The 22,611-nt window shown below is 45.4% G+C and overlaps 1 protein-coding gene across 1 annotated transcript in view; it reads right to left on the reverse strand.

The window, feature by feature from the left end:
* Positions 1-22,611, reverse strand: part of LOC145536930 (steryl-sulfatase-like) — a 142,544-nt gene that overhangs the window by 17,363 nt on the left and 102,570 nt on the right. The window contains exon 11 of the mRNA XM_081567235.1: positions 8,592-8,751. Coding sequence (XP_081423361.1) covers positions 8,592-8,751 — 160 coding nt within the window. The remainder of the gene's footprint in view (positions 1-8,591; positions 8,752-22,611) is intronic.

Raw genomic sequence — 22,611 nt, forward strand, 5'->3', positions numbered from 1 at the left:
TAATGATAAAAAGAAGTCTCCAAGTCTTACAAACTTCCTTTCTTACTTCCAAGCAAAAGTTTCAAGTCTTTTTTTTTTAAGGAGAGAAGCAATGTCTGTTTTGCATCCTTATTTTTCCTTGCAATGCAGAGAGAGATCTCATTTTTAATTTTTTTTTTTTTTATATCCTGCATCTAACGTGCTCTTTTCTGGAAGCAGGTAATAAATCACGCGGTGATGGAAACCACCGATGAACAGTGCTGCAGAAATATGGCTTGTCAAAAAAAGGCTCATTTCTGCCATGAAAAATGGAAAGTGATTCTACTGAGCTAAACTTTTAAACAGTGTCTGAGCTATCAAAATAGTTGGGATGGCTGGAATGGAAATGTTCCTACAACATCACATTTTGTGGCAGAGTGGCCCATACACTCTCAAAATCACACACAGCATCGCCACTCTATGCAGTTCAGTTTAGTCATTCAGTCATGTCCGACTCTTTGCGATCCCATGAACCGCAGCATGCCAGGCCTCCCTGTCCATCACCAACTCCCGGAGTTCACTCAAACCCATGTCCATCGAGTCGGTGATGCCATCCAACCATCTCATCCTCTGTCGTCCCCATCTCCTCCCGCCCTCAATCTTTCCCAGCATCAGGGTCTTTTCCAATGAGTCAGCTCTTCGCATCAGGTGGGCAAAGGATTGGAGTTTCAGCTTCAGTATCAGTCCTTCCAATGAATATTCAGGACTGATTTCCTTTAGGATGGACTGGTTGGATCTCCTTGCCATCCAAGGGACTCTCAAGAGTCTTCTCCAACACCACAGTTTAAAAGCACCAATTCTTCAGCACTCAGCTTTGTTTATAGTCCAACTCCCACATCCATACATGACTACTGGAAAAGCCATAGCTTTGACTAGATGGATCTTTGTTGGCAAAGTAATGTCTCTGCTTTTTATTATGCTGTCTAGGTTGGTCATAGCTTTTCCTCCAAGGAGGAAACATCTTTTAATTTCATGGCTGCAGTCACCATCTGCAGTGATTTTGGAGCCCGAAGAAATAAAGTCTGTCACTGTTTCCACTGTTTTCCCATCTATTTGTCATGAAGTGATGGGACTGGATGCCATGATCTTCGTTTTCTGAATGCTGAGTTTTAAGCCAGCTGCTTCATGCTCCTCTTTCACTTTCATCAAGAGGCTCTTTAGTTCTTCTTCACTTTCTACCATAAGGATGGTGTCATCTGCATATCTGAGCTTATTGATATTTCTCCCGGCAATCTTGATTCCAGCTTGTGCTTCATCCAGCCCAGCATTTCTCATGATGTACTCTGCATATAAGTTAAACAAGCAGGGTGACAATATACACCCTTGACGTAATCCTTTCCCAATTTGGAACCAGTCTGTTGTTCCATGTCTGGGTCTAACTTTTGCTTCCTGACCTGCATACAGATTTCTCAGGAGGCAGGTCAGGTGGTCTGGTATTCCCATTTCTTGAAGAACTTTCCAGTTTGTTGTGATCCACACAGTCAAAGGCTTTGGCATAGTCAATAAAGCAGAAGTAGGTGTTTTTCTGGAACCTCTTGCTTTTTTGATGATCCAATGGATGTTGGCAATTTGATCTCTTGTCCCTCTGCCTTTTCTAAATCCAGCTTGAACATCTGGAAGTTCATGATTCACGTACTGTTGAAGACTGGCTGGGAGAATTTTGAGCATTCCTTTGCTAGCATGTGAGATGAGTGCAATTGTGCGGTAGTTTGAACATTCTTTACTTTTACCTTTCTTTGGGATTGGAATGAAAACATCTTTTCCAGTCCTGTGGCCACTGCTGAGTTTTCCAGATTTGCTGGCATATTGAGTGCAGCACTTTTACAGCATCATCTTTCAGGATTTGAAATAGCTCAACTGGAATTCCATCACCTCCACTAGCTTTGTTCGTGGTGATGCTTCCTAAGGTCCACTTGACTTAGCATTCCAGGATGTCTGGCTCTAGGAGAGTGATCACACCATCATGGTTATCTGGGTTGTGAAGATCTTTTTTGTATAGTTCTTCTCTGTATTCTTACCACCTCTTTTTAATATCTTCTGCTTCTGTTAGGTCCATACCATTTCTGTCCTTTATCGAGCCCATCTTTGAATGAAGTGTTCCCTTGGTATCTCTAATTTTCTTGAAGAGATCTCTAGTCTTTCCCATTCTATTGTTTTCCTCTATTTTTTTTTCATTGATCACTGAGGAAGGCTTTCTCATCTCTCCTTGCTATTCTTTGGAACTCTGCATTCAGATGGATATATCTTTCCTTTTCTCCTTTGCCTTTACCTTCTCTTCTTTTCTCAGTTATTTGTAAGGCCTCATCAGACAACCACTCTGGCTTTTTGCATTTCTTTTTATTGAGGATGGTCTTGATCCCTGCCTCCTGTACAATGTAACGAACGTCCGCCCATAGTTCTCTATGGGAATTGTCTAACTGGACTTCTCTGTCAACGAACTGAAGCTTTCACAGCAAGTTTGCAGGATAGCCGTGGCCTAAAGACTTGGATGTGTTCCTTCCTGGCATCTGCTCACTTCTATGAAAATGTGCTCATTTGAGATTGTGTCTAACTTGGAAAGTGAGCTGGTTCTCCCTGGGCTCCTGACTCCTGACAACCATGAGGATATTAACAGTTCAACATCAAGGAGCACCGCGGCCGAATTTCAGGTCCAATTCAACAGCTTGGGGTGACTGTCTCTTTCTTTTAAATTAATTAATTAATTTTGGGGGGCTGTGCCATGTCTTTGTTGCTGCACGGGTTTTCCCGAGTTGGGGGCTCCTCTCTAGCTGCGATACGGGGGCTTCTCACCACGGTGGCTTCTCTTGCTGTGGAGCACAGTGTCTAGGGCATGTACCCTTCCATAGTGGTCGTGCTCCGGCTGAGTCGCTTTGTGGCAGGTAGGATTTTCCCAAACCAGAGACTGAACCCTTGTCCCCTGCATTGGCAGACAGACTCTTTTTTTAAAAAAAAAAAAATTATTGGTTTTAATTGGAGGATATTTACTTCACAATATTGTAATGTACAAGATTGTCAACCTTACAATATTGTGACGGTTTCTCCCATACATCCGTATGAATCAGCCAGAGGTATACATGCGTCACCCCCATCGTGAACCCCCCCTCCCACCTGCCTCCCCACCATATTCCTCCAGGTTGCCCCAGAGCACCAGCTTTGAGTGCCGTGCTTCATGCATCAACTTGCACTGATGAACTATTTCACATATGGTAATGTACATGTTTCAATCCTAATCTCCCAATTCATTCCATCCCTCCCGCCCCCCTTGGCAAATCATACATTAGTTATCTACATCTTTCTCCCAATCTCTGCCTTGCCAACGGGGGCACCTGTACCATGTTCCGAGATCTCGCTGCCCATGTCTTATATCACAAAGAGAGACAGTCCTCCGTTTATTTCTGCAATCAGCTTACCAGAAGACCAGGGGGGAAAGGATTTTTCTGCACGTACTGGGGTGACAGCCACAGGTAAGCTACGGCACCAAAAGCAAACACACCCCTCAAGCGGGTCTGGAGGGAAGATTTTCTGTGGACGGGACTCCCATACAAGGCACACCACGGGGCTGAATTAGAGAAACCTCATGGCGGAGACTCAGCCACACGACAGTCTCTCTGTGTAACCCCGGGATCACTGCTCTTCGTAGCTAAGTAGAAACTCTGCATGGAAAGGCTTTCATTTCTCACCGAGCTTGGGTTGATCAGGAGAGCTATCTACCAGACACAAGATGCTTCTTCAGAACGACAAGGCTGTCCTTGTCCTTGCAGAGGGTCTTGTGAACAAAAGGCCCTCTCGTGCGATAAAATGTGTGGAAAAATGTAAGGGTGCTTGATTAAGTGATTATCCCGTAACCTGGGTCCAACCCTCTGTATGTGCTTTTTCTCCTGAGAAACGTCCCTTTGACATTTCTCCAGTGAGCGATCAGGAATGCTGATTCCCATTCATCGTAGCGAGAAAGAGTTCAGGTTGTTTTCTACAGAGGAAATATCCAGGTGTTGGCTTTATAGATGGACATGGATAAATCGGGGGCTTCCCTGGGGGTTCAGACTGTAAAGAATCTGCTTGCAGGAGACCTGGGTTCAGTCCCTGGGTCAGGAAGATCGCCTGGAGAAGGTCATGGCAACCCATTCTGGTATTCCTGCCTGGAGAATCCCGTGGACAGAGGAGCCTGGTGGGCTACAGTCCATGGGGTCGCAAAGAGTCGGACACGACTGAAGCGACTGAGTACGCCCGCATGGATAAATAGAATATTATCCAGCAGTCATTACTGAAAAGTTGTAATAAGGTTTTCATTATAACAACATTTTCCATGAAAGGGCAATAATAAGCTTCTGAGCAGAATTCTCAACCTCAGCACTAGTGACATACTGGGCAGGATCACTCCCTCTCATGGTGGTGGTGGTGGTGGGGCTCCTCCGGGGCCGTCCACCAAACTGTAGGCCGTTGGGGGGCATCTCTGGCCTCCACCCACGAGATGCCAGCAGCATCCTGAGTCCCGACAATCAAAAATGTCTCCAGACATTGAAAAACGGCCGCTGCGAGGAACAGCCACCCCAGCCGAAAACCATTCCTTTAGATGCTCAGAGTCACCAGGGCAGACATAAAAGGTTGTTTTCTGGACCTAACATTATCTAAACAGAACACTGAGAACTCATTTTATTCTCATGAGTGACATGGAAGCAGATCTCTGTTTTCTTATCTTTGCGGCCTCTAGGATGACAATGACATCTAAGAGGGACCTCCACCCAGACACTCAATATCATTGGGTTGAGTAACACCATCAGTGGATGAGATCCATTGGAAGAATCTTCAGTATTCAGAAAGGGCTCTACTGATGAAACTGGCTCACACAGAAAAGACTTGGGTCTGATTAACAGGGGTGCGGGCTGGCTTCCTCCATCAACAGGCACATGTGAGAAAATCAGGTTGACTTGCATCACCCTCAGGCTGGGATGGGGAGGAGGTGTCAGCAGTGAGACTCTGAGAGAAAAGAGCAGTGATGCTATCATGAGCCAAGAATTGATGCTTTTCAACCGTGGTGCCGGAGAAGACTCGAGAGTCCCTTGGACCACAAGGAGATCCAACCAGTCCATCCTAAAGGAAATCAGTCCTGAAATTCACTGAAAGGACTGATGTTAAAACTGAAACTCCAATACTTTCGCCACCTGATGCGAAGAGCTGATTCATTTGAAAAGACCCTGATGCTGGGAAAGATTGAAGGTGGGAGGAGAAGGGAACGACAGAGGAAGAGATGGTTGGATGGCATCACCGACTCGATGGACATGAGTTTGAGTAAACTCCGGGAGTTGGTGATGGACAGGGAGGCCTGGCGTGCTGCAGTCCCTGGGGTCGCAGAGAGTCAGACATGACTTAGAGGCTGAACAACAACAACAATCTGAACAGTCTGTGTGCCCCGTTCCCAATACTATTCACACTTATACCGAGGGAAAGAACCAGGGCTAAAGAGCAGATAACAGAAGCGGGGAGACTTCTGATTGTCTACAAGAAAAGATGCTTGGGACTTTCCTGGCAACCCAGTGGTTAAGACTCCATGCTTCCACTGCAGGGGGCCACAGGTTCGATCCCTAGTCAGGGAACTAAAAATCCCTCATGCCACACAGAGTGGAAAAATAGATTAAACAAAATCTCTTTAAAAAAAGAAGAAGAAGAAGAACTTTCGATGAGTTCCCACTGCCGAGTTTTCCATCATTAGAGGAAAGGCAAAAGAACAGTGTGACTGGAGGGTAAGATCTTCGAAGCCCCCTTTCAGCCTTCAAAGTGAGGACCCTCTAACCCCTGATGGAGATTAAATGTGGAAGTTGCAGTAACTCTTTTTCCCTATGGTGGACGAAGCACAAAGGACAAGTATTCATGCCTCTCCACTCTGCACTTGCCAGTCTCTGACGCTTTCCATCTCCACATCAACCCAGTCGGGGGCGTGCAAGGCTGAACCCATTTGCAGGAGAAAAAACCAAGGACCAGGAAGTTTGGGGCTTTGGCAGCTGTTAAAACGGCCAAGATGCAAAGCCCTGCATGCAATACGGCTCCAGGATCTCTGTTCTCCGGAGCACCAGCTGCTCTCCAGGTGTGGTCCAGAGACCCGTGGGCATTCCCTGAGATCCATCAGGAGGTCTACCAGCTGAAACGATCTCCACGGTGATTCAAAACATTCTTTGATCTCTTGTATCACTGGTCTTTCACGAGTTCATGGAGGGTCTCTCCCCAGTGGCTCCGTCATAACTCTGCCAGCCGACTCAATGTCTGCTTGGGTGCTCTTGTGTTTAAAGACTCTGATTTGAAGATTTGATTACTAATATGGCAAACATAGATGGATACCACCCACAGAAGCAGAGCACCTTTGGGTTCCTTGATCGGTGAAGTGTTTGTGAGGGTCTTGAGACCAGAACTCATGAAAGCAATTAATCAGCATGCCTCACTTAGAATTCTGCAGATGGATCATAACACAGAAGAAGGGCTATACTCTATAATTTCACCTTTCTCACGTGTGTGTGTGTGTGTGTGTGGTGCGTGGGCACACTTCTGGCAGAAGGTATACACTCAACGTAGAAATTTGGAAAAAAAAAAAAAAAAAAGGTAAGAGTGAACCAAGCTTGCACACAATGGGAGCTGAGTGAACTTCTGCCTGGACTCAGCTCTGGCTGAGCTGTGGTTTTCGTCCCTGCTTTCCAGTCTGCGCTGGGTTCCCCCAGCAGCTGAATTTAAACCAGATTTGTGGCCCGTGTGCCCCCATCGCCTGCCACCTGAGTAATGAAAACAATTAATCAGCAGGCCTCACTCAGAACTCTTCGGATGGGTCATAACACTTAAGGAGAAACTGCTGGCAATGTCATTGGAAGTTGTATTTAAATTGAAGAGAAAGACGTTTCATTTAGAACCTGCTAAACGAAGACGTGCTGGGGAAACAGGCCTGACGGAGAAGCCAGCTGCCTTTCTCGGTGCTCCTGCAAGCAAAGAGCTGCTGGGTGGGGCCGGGAGGAGGCGTGTGTGATGAGAGGAGGCAGGTTAAAGAGCATCTGCCCAGATGCCCTGCTGCAAGCTGATGATGGGCAGATGAGACAGACAGAGAGAGACAGAGGGAGAGAAAATCCATCGAATGCCAAAAGAGGGAGGCTCAGCTAAAGACTGCAATCCCATTCCTGGGCATATACCATACAGTCCATGGAATTCTCCAGGCCAGAATACCAGAGTGGGTAGCCGTTTCCTTCTCCAGGGGAATCTTCCCAACTCAGGGGTCGAACCCAGGTCTCCCGCGTTGCAGGCAGATTCTTTACCAGGTGAGCCACTGGGGAAGCCCATCGCGTATGTAAAAGACATATGTACTTCAATGTTCACTGCAGCATTGTTTACAACAGCCAGGACACGGAAGCAACCCAGCTGTCCATCAACAGGTGAATGGGTACAGAAGAAGTGGGACATGAATACGATAGAATATTACTCAGCCATGAAAAAGAACAAAGTTGGATCTTTCCTAGAGACGTGGGTTGACCCAGAGACTAGAAGCAATTAAGTCAGCTGATACAAATACAAGATATTGATGCATATATGGAATCCAGAAAAGTGGCATAGATGAACCCATTTGCAGGGAAGGGATACAGACGCAGACGTAAATAGACTTGTGGACACACAAGGGGGAGCAGATGATGGGATGGATTGAGAGAGCAGTGCTGACACACACACACAACCATGTGTGAAACAGACAGCTAGTGGGAAGCTGCTGTATAGCACAGGGGGCTCAGCTTGGGGCTCTGTGATGACCCAGAGGGGTAGATGGGGGTGGGAGGGAAGCTCCAGAGGGAGGGGATATATGTATCCTTATAGCCGATTCACACTGTGGTACAGCAGAAACCAACACAACATCATAAACCAATTATTCTCTGTTAAAAAAAATGCAGATCCAAAATGATAGGGAAATAAACTTTAAATGAAAGAACACAAAACAAAACAAAGAAATGGAGCATCCAGCCCCTTCAGGCCTCAGACTTTGTTTTCCCCTGGGATAAAAGGATGGTCAGAGCCATGCTTACATTGCTGGGCCCGCCACAGCCACCAGGGAAGCCCAAGAAGACTGGAGTGGGTAGCCTATCCGTTCTCCAGGGGATCTTCCCGACCTAGGAATCGAACCAGGGTCTCCCACATTGCAGGTGGATTCGTTACCAGCTGAGCCACCAGGGAAGCGTATGAAGACTGGAGTGGGTAGCCTACCCATTCTCCAGGGGATCTTCCCGACCTAGGAATCGAACCAGTGTCTCCCTCATTGCAGGCGGATTTGTTACCAGCTGAGCCACCAGGGAAGCCCATGAAGACTGGAGTGGGTAGCCTATCCGTTCTCCAGCGGATCTTCCCGACCCAGGAATCGAACCAGGGTCTTCCGCATTGCAGGCGGATTCTTTACCAACTGAGCCATCAGGGAAGCCCCCTTAACCCACAAGTTATCCTCCATAACTGGGCGTGGATAACCGGTCCAGTTGCAGGCAGCCTGCCACGGAGCAGGTGAACCAGAACCCCCTGGCCTGCAAAACCTGAGCGAGAGCGTCCCAGGTAGCTGGGAGTCACGGTACCTGTCTTGCGGCAGAGGAGACCCTGTGAGCTTGGCCACCGTGGGAAAGACGTCCATGTTGCTGGTGGGCTCATCTATCTCCAGGCCGGCGCGGATCACTCCCGGCCAGCGGAGGATGCCGGGAACCCGGATGCCTCCTTCCCAGTTGTTGGCTTTTCCCCCTGGAACGCAGAAGGACACGCGTCAAGGCGATCTGTCTTTCCAATGATCGCCCGCAGGGCCCTCTTCAACGCTCGATCTGGCGCGGCCAGTCTGGAAGAACTAAGTGCTTTGACGACAGGGATGCGGTGAGAGTCTCATAGTATCTGCAGCTTCCCTGGGGGCTCGAGTGAGAAAGAACCGGCCTCCCAAAGCAGGAGACACAGGGTTCCATCGCTGGTCCGGGAAGATCCCACATGCCTCAGAGCAACAAAGCCCATGGGCCACAAGTATTGAGCCTGTGCTTAAAGTCCACGGGGCTGGACTTACTGAGCCCACGAGCTGCAGCTACTGACGTCTGAGTGTCCTGGAGCCTGCGCTCCATAACAAGAGAAGCCACTGCAACGAAAACTCTAAGCACTACAATGAGAGAATATCCCGCGGTCTCCACAGCTAGAGAAAAGCCCGGGTACCCATGAAGACCCAGCACAGCCAAAAATAAAGAAAATTACTAAAATATACATTGTGTCTATTGTGATGAAAAATATATACAATATATTAAGTTATATATGATTATACCTGATGATTATTATGCTCTTCACAACAGGTGACCAAACTATTGGAGTTTCAACTTCAGTATAATGCAATATGCAATATATATAACATATAATTTTATACTGCAAATATATAGTTATCTATAATTATAATATATATAAATTATATGTTTTATATTTATATATAAATTATAAAATATATAGTTATAATATAGTTAAATTTATATACTCATATATAATTATAATATATAACATTATATATAATTCATATATAAATTATAAAGTATATAAAGTTATCTATAATTATAATATGTATAAATTATATGTTTAATATATATTCATATATATAAATTATAACATATATAGTTATATATACTTTTAATATATTATATAACATATTATATATAAAGTCATATACAATTTTAACATTCAGTTCAGTTCAGTCACTCAGTCGTGTCCGACTCTTTGCAACCCCATGGACTGCAGCACGCCAGGCCTCCCTGTCCATCACCAACTCCCGGAGTCTACTCAAACTCATGTCCATTGAAGTGGTGATGCCATACAACCATCTCATCCTCTGTCGTCCCCTTCTCCTCCCGCCTTCAATCTTTCAGAGCATCAGGGTCTTTTCAAATAAGTCAGCTCTTCGCATCAGGTGACCAAACTATTGGAGTTTCAGCTTCAGCATCAGTCCTTCCAATGAATGTTCAGGACTAATCTCCTTTAGGGTGGACTGGCTGGATCTCCCTGCAGTTCAAGGGACTCTCAAGAGTCTTCTCCAACACCACAGTTCAAAAGCATCAATTTTTCAGCTAGTATACATAATATATATAAAATATAACATACTGTATATAATATATATAATAATATATAATACATGATAATATATGTTTTGTATATACATATATATATATATATATACACATATATACATATACACACACACACATATATATAAGGTTGGCCGAAAAGTTTGTTCAAGTTCTCCATATGATGTCACGGAAAAGTCAAACTTTTGCAGTGAAGTTGCTCAGTCGTGTCTGACTCTGCGATCCCATGGACTGTAGCCTACCAGGCTCCTCCATCCATGGAATTTTCCAGGCAAGAGTACTGGAGTGGGTTGCCATTTCCTTCTCCAGGGGATCTTCCTGACCCAGGGATCGATCCCAGGTCTCCAGCAAACTTTTCAGCCAACCCAATATATATGGCATGGTCACTACATGCTTGACACATGGTCAGCATTGCGTGGTGGACACGAGTGATGCCTCTGTAATCAGGGACGCTGAAATCTTGCAGCAACCAAGACTGACAAAAAGAAAAAAAGAGACTGACAACAACGACTCTGAAGTCTTGGGGCTCCAATTCCATTTCTAGCTTTTACCACTGGTGGAAAGCAGGATAATGTTGCCCCTGTGTGCTGCGTGTTTAGTCACTCAGTCGTGTCCGACTGTTTGCAACCCCACGGACCGTAGCCCACCAGGCTCCTCTGCCCATGGAATTTTCCAGGCAAGAGTACTGGAGGGGGTTGCCATTTCCTCCTTCCGGGGATCTTGGAGACCCAGGGATCGAACCCATGTCTCCCGCGTCTCCTGCATTGGCAGATGGATTCTTTAATACTAGCTCCACCTGGGAAGCCCAGTGGAGCCCCCACATGTCTCCGAATGGAATCTGGGGATATGGCACCTTATATGGCAGAAGGAGAGTTAATTCCAGACTCTGTGAGTGGGTCGAATAGAATCATGAGGGTCTTTCTAAGGGAAAGAGAGAGTCAGGGGCATTGGTATCAGAGCTGTAGTCAGAGAGGTTTCAGGATGCTACATCAGGAGCTGTGAGGATGCAGAGAGCTGCCCCAAGCCAAGGGATGCAGGTGGTCTCTTGCTACTGGAAGAGGCAAGGAAGTGGGCCTTCCCAAGAGTCTTCATAAAGGAACGCGACTCTGCCAACACCCTGATTTTAGCCCTCGTGGACCCATTCTGGACATCAGACCTGCAGAACCATAAGATCATCCACTTGGGTTGCTCGGAGCCACAGAAGCAGTGGCAACTTGTTAAGGCAGACCCAGGAAATGAAAATACTGGTCCTGTGCCCGTGGGCACTCAGATCAACCGTGCCGTGCTGTACGTTACAAACACGGAAGGTGTGCGTATTCCATGGGACTAGGATTCCTGGCCTGGCAGGCAGGAGAGCACCAAGAGTAGCATTTTCATCTCAGTTAGAGTCAGTCACTCAGTCCACTCTCTGCGATCCCCTGGACTGTAAGCCACCAGGCTCCTCTGTGCACGGGATTCTCCAGACAAGAACACTGGAGTGGGTTGCCACTTCCTTTTCCAGGGGATCTTCCTAACCCAGGGACTGAACCCAGGTCTCCTGCATTGCAGGCAGATTGTTTACTTTATGAGCCACCAGGAAGACCCATTTTCATCATGGCTATTATTTTATGACTGGTATAGCTCTCACTGTTTAGTTGGGAAAACAAGCTTTGCACATATGAAAGAAAGTGAACGTGTTAGTTGCTCAGTTGTGTCTGACTCTTTGCGACCCCACAGACTGTAGCCCACCAGGCTCCTCTGTCCATGGGATTCTCCAGGCAAGGATACTGGAGTGGGTTGTTATTTCCTTCTCCAGGGGGATTTTCCTGACCCAGGGATTGAATCTGGGTCGTTCTGAGTTGCAGGCAGGTTCTTTACCACTAGCGCTGCCTGGGAAGAGATTCAAAAGTAACTAAGCAGAACATGAAAGGGCTAACAGGAGGGGCTGTAGGGAGGGCTGCAGGGAGTGGGTCAGAATGTCCACAGAAGATGCTCACCAAGGCCTCCCGCTCACGGACCCTGGGGAAGGCAGACGGAAACATGGCAGCCTTGGGCTCAGAGAGGCCAGGGCTACTGGGTCCCTCTGGCAGAGAACATGGGGATGGATGGAAAAACAGACACGTTGCTTCCCCGCCATCCACCCCGGAGCAGTGCTCCATGGCTTTAAAACATGCTGTGCATAACTGGGGACCAAGAAGAAGCCCAGAGGATGCCTCTTGCCTGGGGGAACACCAGCTCTAAATCAACAGCCTTTGAGTTGGCTAGGGAAGGAGAAAGATGGTTAGCAGAGCAAGGCGTGGGGGTTGTCAGGAAGATACAAGAGAAAAAAGAGGTGATGGAGGCCGGATTCGTTCTTTCCGAAAACGCCTGAGCAGAGAAAAGAGCACGGTCTAAATTTAAAACGCTGGTCGAGACACTGTCAAATTCGCACGTTTAACATCCTGCTGGTCCTCGGTCCCGATGGAGAATCATAAAGGGATGATGGCTGAGTCAATCTTTCTGCCAAATTCCCCCACCATTCACTCTGAGACTCTTGTTAGGAACAGCTGTCTCCAAACCAGCCTTCCATTTCTGTCTTTGTTGGATGCTGCCACGCGGCAGGTCAAATGCCTCTGAGTGGCAGGAGCATATGCTTGTCACTCTTTTGCTTCATCTGGGCACAGAGTTGTATGAAATATTCCATTTGTCTTTTTTTTCCTCCTCTTAGGCGTCTCCCTGCCTAGATAACACTGATTCCCCGGGTTGATGTGAAGCAGAAGGAAGCAGAGTCTTCCCTGGTGGCTCAGCGCTAAAGCACGCAGCTGTCAATGCCTCTCCAGAGTGCTCGCCCAAATTAAACAACCAAGCTACAGTTCCAGTGTCTCAATTCCTCACAGGAGGAGGGGACAGGCATAGAGCATTGGGTATTTTTTTTTTAACAGACTGTTATTGGAGGGTAGTTCATGTAGAATATCGTGTTCATTTCTGCTTCACAGCAAAGTGATTTGCTTATACACAGATATATCTATTCGTTTTCAGATTCTTTTCACACTTAGGTTATTACCGAGGATTGAGTCAAGTTCCTGTCCTATACAGGAGGTCCTCATTGGTATCTCTTTTATATATAGTAGTGTGTATGTGGGAGGAGGTAATGGCGCCCCAGTACTCTTGCCTGGGAAACCCCATGGACAGAGGAGCCTGGTAGGCTGCAGCCCATGAGGTCACGAAGAGTCGGACACGACTGAGCAGCTTCACTTTTCCTTTTCACTTTCACGCACTGGAAGAGGAAATGGCAACCCACTCCAGTATTCTTGCCTGGAGAATGCCAGGGACGGAGGAGCCTGGTGGGCTGCCGTCTATGGGGTGGCACAGAGTCAGACACGACTGATGCGACTTAGCAGCAGTGTGTATGTGGGGTTTCCCAGGCGGTGTTAGTGGTAAGGAACACGCCCGCCAGTGCAGGAGACTTAAGAGATGAGGGTTTGATCCCTTGGTCCAGAAGATCCCCAGGAAGAGCGTTCGATCATGGGTCAGGACGATCCCCTGGAGGAGGGCATGGCAACCCACTCCAGTATTCTTGCCTGGAGAATCCCATGGATGGAGGAGGTTGGCGGGCTACAGTCCACGGAGGGGTCACAAAGAGTAGGACACAAGTTAGCAACTAAACAACAACAAGGAAGCATGTGACAAATGTAATTAACTCAAGCAGATCTCACCCAAGAGGCTCTAGCTTCCATTCTCCTCGATGTATTCATTCAAGAGACTAAAACGCCACCAGATATAGATGGGACAGGGCACAGAACTGCCCAGCGTCTATCAAAGTATTATCCACCGCTGAACAGGGTGAAAATAAAGAACCGTTGTCTGCTCACACCACTGATGAAAAGGAGAGGTGAAGAACTGCAGAACACCCTTAAAATAACTGACCTGGTTTGAAAAGTTGAAGGTGACGACTGAAGCAAGACATCAAACAGTAAAATCATCTGAGCCAAGGGTTGGCACGTGTTCTCTCTCAAGAGCCGGTGCTGGGGGGGGGGGGGCGGGAAACACTATTTCACGGAGTGTCAGTACTTTGCCCAAGTTCTCAGAAGCTCAGAAACAGCAGGGCCAGACTCCAGCAAATGAGGATGGCTTTATTTCAGAAAATCCTGGTCTACCAAATCAGCCATCAGACTGGATCTGGCTCAACTGCCATACTTTGTGGGGCACTGCTCTTTTTTTTTTTTATTTAATAGATAGAATATAGTTGACTTACAATGTTGCATTAGTTTCAGGCATACGGCAAAGTGATTCGGTTATACATAATCCAGTATAAGCATTATACTTTGCAATCTGTACAAAGATCAGTCTTCCATCTATGTGTTAGATCTCATTTCCCATGATCTTCTTGGAAACCTGACATCCTCACTGACCCCAACTATCTTCACTGTGCACGCGTACTCAGTCGCTTCAGTCGTGTCTGACTCCTTGCGACCCCATGGACTGTAGCCCACCAGGCTCCTCTGCCCATGGGATTCTCCAGGCAAGAACACTGGAGTGGACTGCCATTTAGGATCTTCCTGACTCAGGGATTGAACTCACGTCGATGTTCAGTCATTAAGTTGTGTCCATCTCTGCGACCCCATGGACCGCAGCACACCAGGCTCCCCTGTCCTTTACTATCTCCTGGAATTTGCTCAAACTCATGTCCATTGAGTCGGTGATGGCAACCAACCATCTCATCCTCTGTCATCCCCTTCTCCTACCTTCAATCTTTCCCAGCAGAAGGGTGTTTCCCAATGAGTCAGTTCTTCGCACCAGGTGGCCAAAGTCTTGGAGCTTCAGCATCCATCCTTCCAATGAGTATTCAGGATTGATTTCCTTTAGGACTGACTGGTTTGATCTCCTTGCAGTCCAAGGGGGCCTCGGGAAAGTATTACTATGAACAAAGCTAGTGGAAGTGATGGAATTCCAGCTGAACTGGACTTTTTGTCAGCATCCATTTCTGCAGATCATGTTCTTCCCTGAACCACTTTCTCTCCTGGTTATCTCTCATTTCCCTGTCACTCTCTCTGTTGTCTCCTTTGTTGGATCATCTGCCATCTCACCTTCTATATTCCACACATCTTCTTATTCCAAATGACCCCATACACTTCTCCATACAACAACCCAATACGGGTCTCTGCCCAGGAGTTCCCAATTCCTCAAGGGAACCTCTACCTACCCAATCACACCAGCCAAAAACATAACAGACAGCTTTGATGTCTTCTTCTCCCTCAAACCCCATATCCAATCCGTTGCCACTATCAATGGATTTTTCCAAGACAATCACACTCTTCCATTGCTTTCCTCATTGAGTTAAACCATTGATCCTTTGGTTTCCCTGGTAGCTCAGCCGGTAAAGAATTCGCCTGCAATGCAGGAAACCCCAGTTCTATCCCTGGGTTGGGAAGATTCCCCTGGAGAAGGAAGGGCTACCTACTCCAGTATTCTTGGGCTTCCCTGGTGGCTCAGCTGGTAAAGAATCCACCTGCAATGCGGGAGACCTGGGTTGGATCCCTGGGTCGGGAAGATCCCCTGGAGAATAGAAAGGCCACCCACTCCGGTATTCTGGTCTGGAAAGTTCCATGGACTGTATAGTCCATGGGGTCACAAAGAGTTGGATGCAACTGAGTGACTTTCACTTTCATTGATCCTTGAAACCCAAGCTCAAGTGTTTTTTTTTCATTTACATATTGACTCAAAAATCACTCCTTTTTAAATGCTTATTTACTTATTTATTTGACCACACCAGATCTTAGTTGCAGCATGCAACCTCTTTAGTTTTGACAGGTGGGATCTAGTTCCCTGACCAAGGATTGAACCCAAACCCCCTGCATTGGGAGCTCAGAGTCTTAGCCACTGGACCAGCAGGGAAGTCCCTCAAAAACCATTTCCTATAACATGTCAGGTACTGTTCTCAGTTCTGGGGATACAGGTGATGTGGGTAATGTATCTGCCAACAATGGTCTTGCACTCTGGCAGTTACATAACAGTCAACCCTGCCCTCACTAAGGGCACTTAGGAGACACTGCACTCACAGCCTTTTAAATCATTGTGACAACACTCTACGACGTTCCTACAAGGACAATCCTATCATTCCAGCTCTAAAGACAGTCTCTGCCCAGGAGTCCTAATCCTCAAGGAATTAAGCCGCTGTCCACCCAATCAGACCAGCCACAAGCATGAGATGTTCTGTATTATTCCTCAGTGCATCCTTATCCTCACTCCTTCAGCCTTTCCTTGTACCGGATTTGGGTGATATTCTTGACCTCCAATTTTAACTACTACCCAAATGGAAATAACTGCATACCTACATACATATATATACATATACATATATACACGTGTTGTATATATACACACACACATTTATTTTGTTTCTTTACATCCATTCATCCATCTATATCTATCCATCCATCTATATCTGTCTATCCATTTATTGATCTATATCTGCCTATCCATCCACATCTATCTATTATCTATATCTATCCATGCATCTACATCTATCTATCCATTCATTGATCTATATAGACCTATCCCTCCATATCTATCTATCTATTACTATCTATTTATATATCTGTATCAACCCATCTATCTGTATCTATCCATCCATCTATATCTATCCACTCATCTATATGTATCTATCCATGCACTGATCTATATGTACCTATCAGTCCATATCTATTTATCTATTATCTATCTATCTATATCTACCCATCCATCTATATCCATCCATCCATTGATCTATATCTACCTATCCATCCATATCTATCTATATATCTATATCAACCCATCTATCTATACCTATCTATCTATCCATCCATCTATATCTATTCATCCATCTATATCTATCTATCCATTCATTGATCTATATCTACCTATCTGCCCATATCTATTTATCTATCTATATCTACCCATCCATTTATATCTATCTATCCATTCATCTACCTATATCTATCCATCCATCTATATCTATCCATTCACCAATCTATATCTACCTATCCATCCATATCTATGTATCTATTATCTATCTATATCTACACATCCATCTATATCTATACATCCATCTATATCCATCCATCCATCTATATCCATCCATTCCTCAATCTACACCTACCTATCCATCCATATCTCTCTATTATCTATCTATCTGTATCAACCCATCTATCTATATCTATCTATCCATCCATCCACCTATATCTATCCATCTATCTATATCTATCTCTCCATTCATTGATCTATACCTATCCACCCATATCTATTTATCTATTATCCATCTATCTATATCTACCCATCCATCTATATCTATCTATCCATCCATCCATCTATATCTATCCATCCATCTATACCTATCTATCCATTCATTGATCTATACCTACCTATCCATCCATATCTATCTATCATCTATCTAAATCAACCCATCCGTCTATATCTATCTATCCATCCATACATCTGTATCTATCCATCCATCTATATCTGTCTATCCATTCATCGATCTATATCTACCTATCCATCCATATCTATCTATCTATTAGCTATCTATATCAACCCATCTACATATATCTATCCAACCATCTGTATATATCTATCCATGCATTGATCTATATCTACCTATCAGTCCATATCTATTTATCTATTATCTGTCTATATCTACCCGTTCATCTATATCCATCTACCCATCTATATCTATCCATTTATCTATAAATGTCTACCCATTCATCAATCTATATCTACCTATCCATATCTATCTATCTATTATCTTTCTATCTATATTTACCCATCCCTCTATATCTGTCTATCCATCCATCCATCTATATCTATGCATTCATCCATCCATCTATGCATCCATATGTATCTATTTATCTGTCTACTCATTCATCCATCCCCTTCCATTCATTCTATTGGGTGCATTAATGGGGATGTAGGATACCTCTTCTCAGTTACATCACTAATAGCCCTTGTTCACAATTTCATCTCCAGAAACACTGAGCTGCCTTTTCGCTCCCCAGAAGCATCTCATTTCTGCCTGGAATGAACTTTCCACCTCTCCTCCCTGCCAGCCAACACTTCCATACACCAGCCTGCAAAAGGCCAGCATCTCCTGGAAGGGTCTCTCAATTCCCAGGTTAGGTGAACAACCTCCACTGATCCCTTCTCAGAGCTTCCTGTCTAGTTTGTTATCTGACACCATGTCCTTAGAGCTCCATCTCAACAGAAGAATATGAGTTACTAGTAGTCAGAGTCCCTGTATCCATTTCCACGATGCCTTAGAAGCTGCCCCGTGCCTGGCATACTGTGTAGACTCAATAAATGCACACTTGTCAGTGGAATTTAACCAAAGGAGTGAACTTCTAATTGGGTATAACATATGAGCTTCTTTCAAAGAAGAAAATCCCAGGGAACTCCTAGCACACAAGTCCTGCCAGTAGCAAGACCGGCCAGCATGGCCCACTCTCAGGAAGCTGATGAAACTATTTGCCAAAATCTGAATGGGGCTTCCCCAGTGGCTCAGACAGTAAAGAATCTGCCTGCAATGCAGGAGATCTGGGTTCGATCCCTGGGTGGGGAAGATCCCCTGGAGGAGGAAATAGCAACCCACTCCAGTATTCTCGCCTGGAGAATCCCATGGACAGAGGAGCCTGGTGGGCTACAGTCCACGGACTGAATGATGAACCTGAACGCAACCACCTCCTAATAAACTACCAGAGCTTCTTGCTCTTTTTTTTTTTTTTCCCAGTGAAAGTATCCATTGCTCTGAAAGCTGTGTGACTATAGGAGGCAAAGAGAAGCCAAACTCAGAAGCAATCTGGACTCCAGCTCATCAGCAACTTGTAGAATGTGCACTTCAAGTTCCAGCAACTTCAGGACCTTCCATCCAGGTCTCAGCAAATTTGGAAAGCCTCCTCTCTGGCACACACAGGAAAACATGATTTTCAGCCCCCACCCCTGCCAACCAATGTTTCTACAGACGCTATCTACAGAGTTAATTTATACACTCCACTGGCATTTATTACTTGCCTTTAGGCAGAGTAGAAGGGAGGTGGGGGTTGACGAGAGGAGCCGCCTGCTGGGTGACCTTGACTTCGGAGAGGAACGAAACCAAAGCCAGAGCCAGGAATATCATGCTCTCATCCAAGACTTCGGGGAATTTTCAACTACGAGGAAGAGACTGGAAACTCTATGAGAATCTTAGGTTATTCTGGTCCCAGCTAAGGGAGGGTATTTTAGGGAAAAGGTGAAAATGAGTTTACAAATATTATGTGTTGTGGAGGGTGGGAAGTAAAGGGAACCCTTCTGCACTGTTGATGGGAATACAAGTTGATGTAGCACTGTGGAAAACAGCATTCAGTTCAGTTCAGTTCAGTTGCTCAGTCCTGTCCGACTCTTTGTGACCCCAGGGACTGCAGCACGCCAGGCCTCGCTGTCCATCACCAACTCCCGGAGTTTGCTCAAACTCATGTCCATTGAGTCGGTGATGCCATCCAACCATCTCATCCTCTGTCGACCCCTTCTCCTCCTGCCTTGGAGGTTCCTTAGAAAACTAAAAATAGAGCTATCCTAGCATCCTGCAAGCCAACTCCCGGGCAGACATCTAGAGCTATCCTAGCATCCCGCAAGCCAACTCCCAGGCAGACATCTAGAGAAAACTAAAGATATATGGACCCCTATGTTCATAGCAGCACTATTCACAATGTGTAAGACATGGAAACAACCTGAATGTGCACCGACATGTGAGTGGATAAAGAAAATGTGCTACATATATACAGTGGAATATTTCTCAGCCATAAAAAAGAATGAGAGGATGCCATTTGCACCAACTTGGATCGATCTAGAGATGATCATAGTAACTGAAGTAAGCCAGACAGAGGCAAACAAAATATATTACTTACATATGGAATTAAAAATATGGCACAAATTAACTTACCTATGAAACAGAAATGGACTCACGGGATAGAAAAAAAAATGAAACTTATGCTTACCAAAGAGGGAAGGTGGGGAGGAATAAATTAGGAGTTTGGGATTAACAGGCACACACTACTATATATAAAATAAACAATCAACAAGGACCTACTATATAGGTCAGGGAATTCTACTCTAAATACTCGGTAATAATCTATAAGGGAAAACAATCTGAAACAAAATAGATAACATGTGTATAACTGAGTCACTTTGCTGCACACTTGAAACTAACAGAACGTTGTAAACCAACTATGTGTGTGCTCAGTCGCTTTGTCATGGGTGACTCTTTGCGACCCTATGGACTGTAGCCTGCCAGGCTCCTCTGTCCATAGGATTTCCCAGGCAAGAATACTGAAATGGGCTGCCATGCCCTCCTCCACTAATCCAACTATATTTCAATCTTAAAAAAGAATGACAGGAAAATCTAGTAGTGACACTATCCCCTCAAACCCACAATATTAACTTTAAAAATGCAGACAACAGCAGGATCTCGTGTTCCTCTGATTAAAAGGGGTTGGCTATTGCACTCTGGTAAAGTGATCTGCTCACAGCCATTCTATCAAGGTGGACCACAGACTTCATCAGTGAGAGAGATCTGACTGGGGAACACAGGGGTCTCCCCGAGCTTAAACAGCACAGATCTTTCTGAGCAGTTCTGATTAAGACATGAAATCGGCATTGTTCAGAAAAGGATGCTCTTTTGATCAGTGAGTTTAAATAGTGTGATTCCCCTGTGTTTGCACAAATCATAGGAATGCATGTGACTTCACAGCTTTAGAAAACAGGCTGCCTTGACCTTGAGAAGTCATTAAAAACAAGCTGTCTTGACCTTTTGAAGTTGTTTTGGCCATTCCGCATAGCCAGAAGGAAGTCACATCTTTTACTTATTTACTTTTTTCTTTTTTTGAGAGCATGATATAGTAACAAGGTTTCCGTGTGAACTTGATTTCAACTAAACCTGACAAAGGGATAATGCTTTGTAACAGAGTAGCGACTGAGGTATTAATACAGTGCCACACATCCATGGTTATCTCTAGGAGTCAAGAAAAGCGTTCCTAACACATCCAACATGTTTAACGCTGGAGAGGATGTGTTCAAAACGGAACCCTCTTGCACTGTCGGTGGAAATGTAAATTGATAACAGCCACTATGGAGAAGAATATGGAGATTCCTTAAAAGACTAGGAATAGAACTACCATACGACCCAACAGTGCTCCTAGTGGACATATACCCTGAGAAAACCATAACTGAAAAAGACGCATGTACCCCCAATGTCTTGAGAGTCCCTTGGACTTCAAGGGGATCAAACCAGTCCATCCTAAAGGAAATCAAGCCTGAATGTTCATTGGAAGGATCGATGCTGAAATGCCAAGATTTTGGCCACCTGAGGCAAAGAGCTGACTCATTGGAGAAGACCCTGATGCTGGGAAATATTGAAGGCGGGAGGAGAAGGGGATGATAGAGGATGAGATGGTTGGATGGAATCACCAACTCAATGGACATGAGTTTGAGCAAACTTTGGAGATAGTGAAGGACAGGGAAGCTTAACGTGCTGTGGTGCATGGGGTCACAGAGAGTTGGACATGACTCAGCAACTGAACAACAACAACTATGTTCATCGCAGCACGTTTTACAATAGCTAGGACATGGAAGCAACCTGATGTCCACCAACAGATGAATGGACACAGAACCTGTGGTACATATACACAATGGAATGTTACTCAACTATAAAAAAAGAACGCATTTGAGTCGGTCCTAACGAGGTGGATGAACCTAGAGCCTATTGGACGCAGCGAAGTAGGTCAGAAAGAAAAAGACAAGTATATTAACGCATATATATGGAATCTAGAAAGATGGTACTGATGAACATATTTGCAGGGCTGCAATAGAGAACAGACTTGTGGATACAGTAGGGGAAGGAGAGGGTGGGATGATTTGAGAGAATAGCATAGAAATATATACACTACCATGTTTAAAATAGATGGGAACTTGCTGTGTGACTCAGGGAGCTCAATCCAGTGCTCTGTGCCAACCTACAGGGGTGGGATGGGGTGGGAGGAAGGTTCAAGAGGGAGGGGACGTGTGTATACCTGTGGCTGATTCATGTTGATACCAACACAGTATTATGAAGCAATTATCCTCCAGGTAAAAAACAAAACAAGGAGTGGCCGCGAGCTCGCTTTGCGGATTGTATGAAAACCCCAAGCCCGCAGGCATCTTTCAGACCTCTGACCCTCTCCTTCTGACGCAGCCTCACCATCCACTTGTGTTTCTGAAGACTCAGCTATCATCACGAAATCCCAGGACACCCTCCTTCTCTGCTCTATCAGGCTTTTTCAGATCTATCAGCTGGGGGTCCTCTGTCCCTGACCCGGGGCTCCATCCCACCTTGTGTGTGACTTTCTTAAATAATGTATCACCTGCTCGCCAGCTCTATTACTGTGATTTATGTACACATCTCAGCAACAGCTGCTAAGCTGCTTTGGAACCTAAAGGACCCTCTTTGGGGAAATGAATGGATGGTGGGGGTGGGGGGGGCGGCTGGCACATGAAATTCAGT

The sequence above is a fragment of the Giraffa tippelskirchi genome, chromosome X (genome assembly GCF_054371585.1).
Source record: "Giraffa tippelskirchi isolate mGirTip1 chromosome X, T2T-mGirTip1v1.2.pri, whole genome shotgun sequence".
Taxonomy (NCBI): Eukaryota; Metazoa; Chordata; class Mammalia; order Artiodactyla; family Giraffidae; genus Giraffa; species Giraffa tippelskirchi.